The 12,719-nt window shown below is 40.9% G+C and overlaps 1 protein-coding gene across 1 annotated transcript; it reads left to right on the top strand.

Annotated features, from left to right (window-relative positions):
• Positions 1-1,803: 1,803 nt before the first annotated feature.
• Positions 1,804-8,634, top strand: LOC142378624 (uncharacterized). Its single transcript, XM_075463337.1, has 8 exons — positions 1,804-1,995; positions 2,388-2,443; positions 2,533-2,568; positions 5,194-5,263; positions 5,344-6,325; positions 6,431-6,598; positions 6,813-6,908; positions 7,706-8,634. The coding sequence occupies exons 5-8, from the start codon at positions 5,363-5,365 to the stop codon at positions 8,018-8,020; spliced, it is 1,542 nt and encodes a 513-aa protein (XP_075319452.1). The 5' UTR covers positions 1,804-1,995; positions 2,388-2,443; positions 2,533-2,568; positions 5,194-5,263; positions 5,344-5,362; the 3' UTR covers positions 8,021-8,634.
• The last annotated feature ends 4,085 nt before the right edge of the window (positions 8,635-12,719 follow it).

The raw sequence follows: 12,719 nt of genomic DNA, 5'->3' as shown, positions 1-12,719 counted from the left end.
TCAAAAGAAATGAGGAACAAAACTTTTTTTATTCAAACAAAACAAAAAAGATTTTCCTTCATTCATTACGTCAAATAAAAAGAAATACGGGATCTGCTGCTTTTACACCCCCCGCCGCTGTATGTACCCATGACATCGATTATTAAACGCTGTGCACACCAAACAGGAAAGTTGTTCAAATGAAGTTGTTTTCATGCTGTGAGCCTTTCCAGAAGCATTTTACCTTTTTTATTTGACAAATACACATAGGTTATAAGTGAACATACAGATCGTAACAACTCCAAAGCAAACTTTCCACCTCTGTTTCGGCACATTCGTACATCTCAGAAATAGTCCTCTCAGAGTGTGTTGTAAATAACTATGTACAGTTGAATCATGTTGTTCTGTGAAAACCTCTGGATGGGTTGTGCTTTATTTCATCTAAAAGTGACTGACTGAGCCCTCGCCAGCTGCCAGAGAATGCTTTTCCACTCTGGACGTCGCTTAAGGCCCAGCATGAAGATGTAGATTTGCAGAACTGCCTAAGGTGGTATTTGTCCCCTGAGAACTTTTGTTCTTTAGTTTAGTTGTAGTCAGTCCGAAGAAATCTTTGTTGATTCTTGAGTTTGTCCTTTTAGCCTCAGCAATCGTGTGTTTATTGTGTGCTATCTGCTGCCAAGTTGAGTTTGAATAGTAGATAACTTCCACCATAGTCAGTGACCTCATGCTGTAATTGGATCCCTAGACAACTAGTGCTGTTTATTGGTGATCCACTGAGATGCTTTTCACAGTCCAAAAAAGGCTGGATTGATGCAGGACCTAAAATCCACCCTTGGATCCCCATGACTGATTTCTCTTCATTTAAAAAATGCATAAAAATCAAAACTGTAATTTAATTATTAGTTTGAGCCTTAATCTAAGAGACAGAAGGACAAAGGTCTCACTAAATGACCATCTTCACTGTATCAAGTTTCAAATAAAAACGCCCTCAAAACCATCAGGATAGATGAAGAAATACAGGAAAGATCCTTCTGGAACATTCTACAATGAGAAGATTAACTGGTGACAATAATACAACCTTTTCCAGAACTTTTACCACTGCTGGGTGAGCTGGGAGCCCTCAGGCAGCACTGCATGAGAAACCGTCATCACGCCACCATGATCAATACAGCCACATGGGCTCAGGAGGAGCTCGGAGAACCATTTCCACTCAACACAGTCCACGGCCGCATCCAGAAATGTGAGCGGAAGCTGTACCACACAAGGAGGAAGCCAGATATCAGCTCTGTGCAGAAACACGGCCCAGTTCTCTGGACACCAGCTCATCTCAGATGGACAGAAAGACAGTGGACACGTGTTCTGTGGGCAGATGAGTCCACGTTTCAGCTGCTTCTGGGAAAAACTGACGTCTGCTTCCACAAAGATGAGAAAGAGCATCCAGGCTGTCCTCAGAGAAAGGCAGAGGCTGCCAGCAAGGTGACGTCTTTTCCCGGGAGGTCCGTGGTTATTTCAGAACATCTGATCAGTTTAACATGCTGCAGGAAAGAAACAATCAATTCTGAGTCACTTCACCTGCACTGTAAGCCCGAACAGTACTACCAACTCATAACTATTACTGGCAACTAAATCAAAGTGGGCTAATTAGTTCACCCGACACTGAAACATTAAGTATTCTCAACGATTAATATCGTTTTGATTTCACAGGGCTTAGTATGTCTAAGTGAACACTATCAATTAACTTGAAAAGTCTTAGTTAACATGCGTGCGTGAGGGGACGTGACGTCTGACGTCACTACATCCAACTTTTCAGGGCACGCATCAAGAAAATTCAAGATGGCTGGACCTTAGCGAGGGACGCAACGGAGCCAAGAAAGGAGAAAAAACATTTATTTTTTATCAAAAAACCTGCACAACAACGCACATTTTTTCGCCGTGCTGTTGCAAAATTATATTTTATCCGTGTTTTGTGTTCCGGGGGACCCCGACTTCAGGATTTTAACGTTTCGCGCGTTTATGGTGAGTAACGTAACGTTACAAAAGTTTGGCAAAAGTTCAATAGCCTACATATACCGGTAGTTATATTTAGCTAGACGCAGTGAATGTTTGTAATGAAGTTGCATGCTACGATTCTAGACATATTTCTAACTGGTTTAAACTTAAGCTTACTTTGTAATTATCGGCAGTGTCGCTACTAGGCCTAGGTCGCTAACGTTACTTCTTTACTGTTAACAACGAAACGTTAAGGGCAGTGGTAAGAGCCGATGATACCCTAGTCCCTCATGCAGTTTACCGTTTGTCTCTATCATAAATGGTTCAGAAGTTGTTTAATGTTGTGCATGTCTACAGGATTAAAAGTTGCAATACACTACATAATCATTTAACTGTTTGTGCTCTCTGTAATGTTATAGTACCATAGAGCGGTTGGAGAAAATTGCCATTCTGAGAAACGGTGTTGGTGAATTTGGTGAGTATGTGTTATTTAAAAACACCATTTGGTTATGACGTTCAGCACGATTTAGAAATAAATTACATTTGTTTATTCTCTCCCTGCAGGATTTGTGCGACCTCTTTTGCTTGCCCCAGTTCAAGGTAAATGGATTGGAAGTGCAAGTTGTGCTCTGTATCTTTGGACACACGTGCAAAGTTATTTAGGCATTATCAGTTGCACCATAACCACTTCTCAAGAGTTAGCCCTCTACCATGTTTGTACACTGACTGCATTTGTACTTTCCAATCATTTAATGCAGTTAAAGCTCATTTGTCACGGTGTCATAGTGATACAGGCAGAATAAATGTGACTGATGGTTCACAGTCAGGAAGTGCATTTCTTACATGTCACTTGTGTGGCACCAAGCAGACATTTTCTGAGGCATCACTATTTTCTCATTTAAGGGGTCATTTAAGAAATCACGAGGTGGTAGTATGCCCATACAGTAACTGCAGTTACAGTACAAATGCATACTCGTCCTTCAATGCACACAAAAGCCGAAACCATGCAGGCAGTTCAGATTTTGATACGAACATTGTATGTTCAGAAAAGAATGGTACGCCGGACACACCTACTGGTGAAAATGTTGAGGAGGGACCTGCTCAGTGTGAGAGCATGGACACCATTGACCCTGTTGAGGTAGAGAGTCAGTGTGACACAGACACTTTAAGAGAGCAGCTGCACCAAAGTTTAGCATCACTATTCTTAAAGATGAAAACAATTCTTCATGTGTCTGACCTGGCAACTCAGGACATAGTGGAACATCTGACACAAATATTTTCCCTGTCCCAGCCTCTAGTCAAACAATCTCTTAGAGAAGTCTTAGAACATCATGATATCTCTGTCAGTGAAAATACTCTAGATGATATAGTTACTGCTGTTCTGGAAAGCAACATTCTTGTAAATGCTACAGCCAAAGGTAGAGAGTTATCTTCAACTAAAAGAAGGAAAACATTTGTCGAGAAAAACTACCCTGTGGTGAAGCCTGTAGAGTATATGCTGGACCCAGGACACACAGCAGTCTATGTTCCTATTCTTGACATGATTCAGAAAATGTTCAAACATACAGACATTCTGGACAAAATTCTGGAAACAAAGATGTCACAGGAAGGCCTTTTCATGAGCCACCAAGATGGCTCATACTATAAGGAGAATGAATTATTCTCTTTGTCAGATGATCTAAAGTTGCCACTAATTTTGTACATTGATGATCTTGAAATAGCAAACCCCCTTGGAACATCACGGAAGATCCATAAACTATGTTCAGTCTACTGGGTATTTGCCGATCTGCCTAGTAAATATAGATCATCATTGCATGTGCTTCAGTTGGCAGCATTATGTAAGGTGTCTGACGTTCAGTGGGTTGGGTATGAAAGACTGTTTGGTCCTCTGTTACGAGACATCCAAACTCTTGAGCAAGATGGTGTTTTTATTGAGTCCATTGGTAAAGCCATAAAGGGAACAATCTTGGTTGTTGTGGCTGATAATCTTGCAGCTCATGCATTAGCAGGATTTACAAAGTGTTTTAGAGCTCAGTATATATGTAGATTCTGCACAGCTACCAAAGACCAAATTCAGGCTCATGATGTTGGGAGTGGAGAATTCATTGTGCGGACAAAAGCCAGTCATGATGTTGATGTTGATGCTGCACTGCATGGGGTTAGTCAGAGTGGTGTTCATGGAGTTTGTGTTCTGAGGCAGGGTCTACAGTATTTTCATACAGTCACAGGCTTCCCGCCAGATATCCTGCACGATCTTCTTGAGGGCATTGTGCCCGTAGAGCTGGCCCTGTGCATTGGGAAAATGATCCATCATAAATACTTCACTCTGGAGTATTTAAACAGAAAAATTGTTTCATTCCCATACAAGCACAGAGACAAGGTTGACAGACCTCAGCCTATCCCAAAGACCTTCAGTGTGAAGAAAACGATTGGTGGCAATGGCCATGAAAATGCTACTTTGCTCAGGCTACTTCCATTGATCATTGGTAGTAAAGTTCCAGAAGAGGATAGAGCATGGAGTGTACTCATGGATTTGAAAGAGATAGTAGAGCTGATGATTTGCCCAGTGTTTACAGATGAATCCATCCAGTATTTGCAAATGAAGACACAGGATCATAGACACATGCTGCAGGAAGTCTTTCCTGATTTCACACTCAGACCAAAGCATCACTACACTGAGCATTATGCTGACCTCATACGTTGTTTTGGACCTCTTGTCCACTTGTGGACGATGAGATTTGAGGGAAAACACCGCTTTTTCAAGCGTGTTGTACATGACACACAAAACTTCAAGAATGTTTTAAAAACACTAGCAAACAGACACCAACAAATGATGGCATACTCTCTCAGTGCCCCATCCTTCTTCCAACCTCACCAGCAGACATCAAGTGTCTCGTCTGTGATGGTATCAGGGCTTCCTGATGTTGCAAAGGCATATGTGGAACACATGACAGACAGCAGCATGATTTACAGCACATCAGTTGTCAGTGTTGATGGAACTGATTATGGTGTGGAGATGTTTGTGTCTGTGGGACAGGAGGGAGGATTGCCTCAGTTCTGCAAAATTGAACAGATTCTCCTTGTCGATAACCAGATCGTCTTTCTTTGCAAGACACACACATCATATTACATTGAGCATCTGAGATCTTATGAACTTTCACCAGGGAACTCGACTGTCCACCTTTTAAAGGAGCTCAATGACACCTTGCCTCTCTCTGCATACAGAACAGATGGAAGACTGCTCTTAACACCAAAACGGTTCATACTACTAGACTGAAATCTCAGCTCATTCAAGGTAAATGGCTAATAACTTTGTTCAAAGATCATTCTTAATCACAATCAAACTAACTCTATTTACTTTTTTTGTTGTTGCAGTATATCAACACATCAAGATATGGCTGCTCCGCAGAAATTTGTGCTCCGTGTATGTGTTGCAACAGATGTTGCCATGAAGCTCATTCTAACCGAGCGACCACAGTCAGTAGAAGAGCTCAAACATTTAATGCAAGAGAAGTTTAAGCCAAGGCTGGACTGTGACTTTACCCTTCAATATGAAGATCCTGACTTCGATGGACAGCTCAGTGTTCTTACAGATATTCAGGAACTCCCTGAAAAAGGAACACTGAAAGTGGTGAGATCTGAAAGTGATGGATCCTCCACTGGAAGCTCCGACACAGACATACTCCCACATGTACCTTTAAGACAGCGTCAGAAAAATTGGCCAGATTGTTTCCCTGTGCCAACTTTTTCTTATGAAGTTGAGCATGTTTGTCAACAAGGAAATGCTGCCTTTGAAAGTTCTGGGAAGACACTGAAATTAACAAGAGCCCAAAAACAAAATATCCTGGAAAATATGGCTGAAACAATGTACAGCTTCAAGCCATATCCACATGACAAGGAAGTGGGTATGGCTGCTGAAGCTCTAGTAGCAGCTCATCCATGCCTCCGAGAACATGGGAGTAAGAATGGATGGTATGGATGGAAGGTGGCCTTGAAGTTCAAGATGGGGAATTTTCGCACTAAGTTGGCCAGATCTGGTTGTGCAGAAGTCTCCATCAATGCAGGCAAGAGGAGCCGAACCAACCCTGAAAATGATCATCCTCATTCCAACATCAAAAGAGCCAGAAGAGCCGAGGTGAATTTTCTGCCTAACTTCCCCAGAGGAGAGAATGAGGCAACCTTGGAGGAAATGAGAGCACAAATCAAACAGGAGACTGAAAAGACTGAGAGAGACCAGGTACTGATAGAAAAGCTTATGCAGACAACCTTTGCTCTACGCCGCCAATACATTGTTCAAGGAAGTCCACGGGTTCGGGAATTGCTGGATAACTGGCCGGCCCTGCAAATGCAGTCACAGGTAAATAAATAGTAGTTAATAAAAGTTATTGATATTTAACATTTCATGTAGAAGATCCCTGACAACTCACCCTTTTTTTACACCTAAATAATTATTTGTGTACAGGTGTTTGCAGAGTTCCATCGCATTACAAACGTGAATCTACGCAACCAGTTTTACTGTGAACTTGACCGATACACACCAAAAATAGTTGCACTGTATCGACAGAAGTCCTCAAGGACTGGAAAGGGAGCAGAAGCACTACGAGAGATGCTAAGAATTTATGACTTGGAGGTAAGTTTATGTTTGACTTTTCCATGGGGACAATGCTGATCATATAATGTGTTATCATTACAGATTTCATATGCCTTGATAGTCAGTCATCCTGCTGAATCATAGATTACTATTTTTAACATAACTAAAGCATTACATTGTTATACCAGTGACAGGGACTGGGCTTGCTGGCAAAATATTTCTATAAAGATTTTTTTCTTTTTTCTCAATCTAGGAAGAACATGACATCAACATGCGACGCAGTCTGGCTCTTCGTGCACTTCCAGCGTATCTCCGGGAGGATGACACTGAATTCTTCAAAACCTGTAACGTAAGTATTGGGGTTTCAGACGAGTATCTGCCAGTCACACACAACACACACACACACAAACAAACATCTGCATCCAGAGCTATGCTTCACTCTCGCACACACAGTGACTGATCTCTCTGTGCTTGGCTTGACTCTAGCTCACGTTGCTCTCTTCAGTACTCCTTAGGTTTTCTTCAGCTAGCCTCTATCTCGGTTTCTATGATATTTAAAGTTACTTAGGCTTCAATCTGCCTCCTCATGCTCCACTCCAATATCATATTTCTACAGCATTACATATATATTACGTGAAGTGAGGAAAACTTTTACTTCATGGGGTCATTTTGAGTTTCTACAACCTAATGACTGATTATACTTTTTTTTTTTTTTAATGTTGATCACCCTGCTAATGATCTATAGGATCGGTTTTCCCTTTCAGCATGTGTAAATAGATAGTAGCAACCAATTCTTGTGAAGGTGATCCATGCATGTAGCCATGGAACTGAACCCTCCACTGTATCTAGACTATAAGATGACAGACTGAGACCCAGCATCTGATGAAATGACAGTTTCAGTCTGAAGAGGAGAGGAGAGGAGAGGAGAGGAGAGGAGAGGAGAGGAGAGGAGAGGAGAGGAGAGGAGAGGAGAGGAGAGGAGAGGAGGAATAAGAAGGAGAGGAAAAAGGGGAAGGGAACAATGATATTTAAAGTCACTTGGTGAACTTGTTAAGGAAGGACTAATATATTTTGGCTCTTCAAACAAGGATTGTGTCACATCCTTCTGGATTGGTCATTATAATTGATTTTTCTTGTGTTTTGCAGGGTGAAGATGAGATGGAGACCACTGACACACCGCTAGCGCTCGTCTCTGTGGTCCCTGACTCCACTGGTCCCATCAGCTTCAGCCCTGAGAACATATCCATTGTGATAGAGGATGAAGTTGTTATGAGCCAGCTTCCCAGGTTGGCTGATGCATTTGTGGTGCTGCTTGGTTTAATCTATGCATTACACTTAGATTATCCAAAGAAACTCACTCACACATTCACATTCATCCAGAAAGTGCTGATGTGTCTGGATGATAACAAACCATTGAAACCATGCATATTCTCCCTGAAAAATGATTTGTTAAAGGAATGAACAAGCTGAGAAATGTGAATTCATGTCAGCAACGTTATTACAGCCATGTTCTATTGTTAATTCTTAGATTTGTCTGATATTATAGACTGTTCAAATGTTGAAAAGCACTGTTGAAAGCACTTTTGTGTATGCCTAGTGGGCTTTTTATAATTTTCGAACGAGGTGAATTTTTTGTTTATTTTATTGTACTGCCTCCTTGACCTCATTGATCAGTATGCCCACATTTTAAATGGCAATTCAGTTATTTATTTATATTATATTTTCTTTTAATCTTTTTTTATTTGGTATGTTTGTCATTTTCCACATTTGCACAGATTTAGATGTCTATGCTGCTACTTTTATAAGATCTTTTTTTATTATAATTTGAGAAAATACAGTGCAGAGAAGGGGGAAGTTTGTTCATCCCCAATGATTCAAAATGGGCTGCTAAAATATATATTTGGAAAAAAAAAAAAAAAGGTTTGACGCCAGGTGTTGCACTTAAAGTGATGGTTCGGAGTAGATTCACCCTGGGGTCATTTGAACCGTGACATCCAGCCAAGTAGCCCACCCGTAGTTATTTCGATATTGGCTGAACATCAGCTGAGTTACTGAGTTTTCCCGAATAGTTTAATACAAGGGTTAATGGAGCCTGGCAGTATCTCCAAAATTACCACACTAAAATCACATGCCATGACACCAAACTTCTACAGTAGTACAAATATGGTCTGTACTCACAAAACGATGCATTTGGAAGTTTGAAAATAGTCCAGGAGTTTATTATTATCAACACAAGCCTGATAGCTTCTCTACTGCTAAAGCTGCATCGACGTCACTTCCTCATCTTACTTTGAAGCTCCCAGATCAAGGAAGTGACGTCGACGCAGCTTTAGCAGCAGAGAAGCTATCAGGCTTGTGTTGATAATAATAAACTCCTGGACTATGTACAAACTTCCAAATGCATCGTTTGGTGAGTACAGACCATATTTGTACTACTGTAGAAGTTTGGTGTCATGGCATGTGATTTTAGTGTGGTAATTTTGGAGATACGGACCAGGATCCATTAACCCTTGTACGAAGCTATTCGGGATAACTCAGTAACTCAGCTGATGTTCAGCCAATATCGGAAAAACTTCGGGTGGGCTACTTGGCTGGATGTCACGGTTCAAATGACCCCAGGTTGAATCTACTCCGAACCATCACTTTAAATGTTATTTGACATTTCACAGTTTTACTAAGCCTGATATATTGTTCTGAAAAGAAAAAAAATATTAAAATGTAACAGTTGTTAATGCCTTTTTTTAGAGGCTGGTTTTAAGGTGCTGTTTTATACCATAATAAATTGGAATTCTGACAGTAACACTTTAGTCAAGAACCTTTTATTGCATGGATGATGTTTCTCTTGCACAATCATACATGGTTACAGTTCTACAGTTATATGTACACAACTATATAGGCACAACTGAATTTGCACAGTTACTTTTTTTGGCATGTCTTTCGGGGGCAGAACCTCTCAGAAAACACAGGTCTCTGAAAAACAGGGCGTCTTGTACATTTTAAGCTGGCAAGTGTTAAATATTTTAAGTTCATAAGGTGTAATATTTTGAGTAGATACTATTTATATAATATACATTGTGTTTCGTTAATTTTTTCAAGTCCATGTAATTTAGTTTTTATAAGTATGAAGAAGAAGTAAATTTTAAGTTAAGGAAATTTAAAAATTAATGTCAACTGAACACATATTTTTAAAGTTTAATGTAACTCAAAAAATTTATCAGGATAACTTAAAACTTTTTATGTAATCAGTTACCACAAAATTTTTGAGTTTTCTGAACTTATTCGGGTTTACAGTGTGATATGTATGTGCAGATTTACCAAACATTAGATGGCAAAATGGAGACAAATGACTTCAGGGTTGAATTTCCAGCAGTCCTGCAAATAAAGTGAATTCTGCCGACTCAGTACGCTTTATTCCGGTCTTACTCTTGTGTTCATGTACACAAGTATTTGAAGAGCTCTGGTTGCTGCATGGACAGATGCCTGCATCTCTCTATTTGTTGTGGTGAATAGAGACAATGATTAAGCACTTGTGTCAACACTTTGTTGAATAAATGTTTCTGACTTGTCTTTATCTTTATTGACACAAAGCAGATCAATTGAGAGCGTCTCTGTTGAGAAGAGCTGTGCAGCAGTGCATGTGAAGAGTGTCACCTTCTGAGCAGCTGGATGTCAAATCCATCTGCATCCCAAATTAACAGCAACATTTAATATCAGCAGTAACCTTGATGTGACGCATGTAAACATCCTGGTAAGACAGAATGAGAGAAACATGGATGATTTGTGGTGTTAAAAGCCCTGTAGGGGGTTGAACTCACCCTGCTTTTAATCGGTCTTGCAGCTTTCTTGGAAACGTTAGACAATTATATTCATCTATCTTTAATAAAAAGATCAAAGATCTCTTTTGGCAGAGCCGTCTGACGCAGACAGCAGCAACAGCACATTAAAACACATTTTTTACTCCCTGCACTTTTCCCTGCAGTGGAAATGTAAGGGTTGGGACATACCAGAGATATTTTATCCCCTAAAATAACCAGGAAGTAGCACCTTTTCTGTGAAATTTAGCATGTTGATGTCCTGAAGTGCAACATTTCCATCAGTCCAAGCTGAAGAAACTGCAGCACAGTTGATTTGATGAGTGGCAGTCATTAGAAATAAGGCATTTCTTTCTGATTGTTTCATGGCATTATGTTCTGAAGCGCAAATGAAAACAGACACAGCTCAGCACGGCCTGCAGGAAGGTGCCACATTGCTGCTTCGTGTGCGATAGCTGAAGCCTAATTGCTCTGTCGGCCCACTGTAGATCAGCCCTGCTCTTCACTCAGACCTCCGACAACCAGGCAGCAGAGGAATTTGCTTAATTTGCTTTAAACTGCAGTGGAAATGCAAACAACCGACGGAAGTTTAAGGAAGGATCACGGTTTGACTTTGTTCTTTCACAACCTTCTTCAGACGAAGCATCAGTATGTGACAACTTAGGAGAAAGTCTTTGGTTTGAGATTGTATCTCTCTACGGTTTACAGGCAGGGCTAATATTCGTGGTCCACAGAGCATTAATCCTCTGAGAAATGATCCTGTTGGAATTTCATTTGAAGGCCTATGGACGCATCCGTTCCTGTAACTGATGGTTTGTCCGGAACGAGCTCGGTTGTCATGGTATTTTAAGTGAAACCATGAGCCAGTAAGGCTGCACTTATCTTTTCACACTTGACTTGGCTTCTCCTGTGAATTCTTGTTCATCAGAAGTTGTATTTACCTACTTTCGGACCTGGTAAGGACCGGACATTTATATCTTTTTAACTGTTAGACTTTAGAAGCGACAGAGGCTGACTGTGGTCTCATGCTCTGTTCCTGCGCCCACGAGTCGGACAGACTCGCATGAATAAAGGACCAATGCGGGCTTGTGAATTACTGCATGGAGACTGAGTGTAATTTATTTTGGTCTCAAGGCATATTACTATGCAGCAAATTTGAATTATGATGTTCAAATTGCCGGGAATATTGAGCGGTTTATGAATTCTGTTGCTGGGCTGAAGGAGCTGCGAATACGAGGAGGTTGCTGTGACAATTATAGGAAGGATGGATGTAAAGTCTCTGTGACATAGCTGATAATATTCTACGGTGAATCACAAAGAAAAAGCGCCGCGCAGTTAGGTTTATCACGACGTTCGTGGTATCTGCAGCCTGTAGCAAAGAAGAGCGCTCTTTCAATTACTTTTACTTCTGTAATTCCTCTACGCCCAACTTCTCATCACTTCACATTTCTGAAGTTCTTGTTTCAACTTACATTCCATCTCATCCGTTTTCTTCACATTCATTTCAACAACTCATTAAAAAAAAAAGCATCCTTCAGTCGAGCAGCATTGTCTGTGAGCTTGCTCACGACCACTCCTGGGTTTTAAATCGCCGGTGTCTCTGAGAGAGGACAGACATGACCTGGTTATGTTGCTGCACAGCGAAGTGTGGGCCCTGCACACTTAACTCCTCGGTTATTTTAGGGAGAGTTTGGTGGGAGAGCAGAGTTTGCAGATATCCCCAGACTTCATAAATGTGCTATGCAGAGGGCAGCAGGGGACAAAAGGGCAGAAGCTGGACGGGGAGGGGAGCAGAGAGAGGGAAAAGAAAAGATGAGGTATAATTAGGAAAGTTTGTAGTCACATCCGCTGCCTGTAACTCCTGAACTGCTCTCTGCACCGTTTATTTTTCACAGAAAGCAAAGCACAAAGGCTCATAACAGCCCTGATTATTTTGGTAGAAAATGTATCTCTGTTATGCTTTTATCTGGAATGGAACAATTTACTGTTTCAGACTTCACTTGTTCAAGCTTTTATGCACCAAGGCTGTGATTTTCTGACTCAGAGAGTCAAACAGAGTTCAGTACATTCTTATTACTCTGTCTGTGATGGAGATTCACACCTCAAGACAAAATGGAGGCAGCAAGCAGTGAGGGTGATCTGGAACTCCTCAGAGGAAAGAGAAAAGGTATATAAGCGCGGGAAGTGTCCGATTAAACCTTCTTTTCCAGATTTTTTTTTTGTGGATTCCTTGGTGTGGGGAGACACGGGGGATCAACTGGTCAGATATGATTTTGAATAATGAAGTTTGCATGTACGGTGGCTCTCAGTGGTCACACAACTCTCAGAAGGGTTTTAGCTATAAATGT

This window comes from Odontesthes bonariensis, chromosome 4, assembly GCF_027942865.1.
Source record: "Odontesthes bonariensis isolate fOdoBon6 chromosome 4, fOdoBon6.hap1, whole genome shotgun sequence".
Lineage (NCBI taxonomy): Eukaryota > Metazoa > Chordata > Actinopteri > Atheriniformes > Atherinopsidae > Odontesthes > Odontesthes bonariensis.
Note: the sequence above shows the minus strand (reverse complement) of the source record. Positions and strands in the feature narration are given on the sequence as shown.

What these genes read in the sequence shown, in the direction of transcription:
- LOC142378624 (XM_075463337.1), top strand. Translation starts at nt 5,363, where the DNA reads ATGGCTGCTCCGCAGAAATTTGTGCTCCGTGTATGTGTTGCAACAGAT. An exon ending in CCCTGCAAATGCAGTCACAG is followed by an intron (nt 6,326 to 6,430) that starts GTAAATAAATAG and finishes ATTTGTGTACAG; the next exon opens with GTGTTTGCAGAGTTCCATCG. An exon ending in TAAGAATTTATGACTTGGAG is followed by an intron (nt 6,599 to 6,812) that starts GTAAGTTTATGT and finishes TTCTCAATCTAG; the next exon opens with GAAGAACATGACATCAACAT.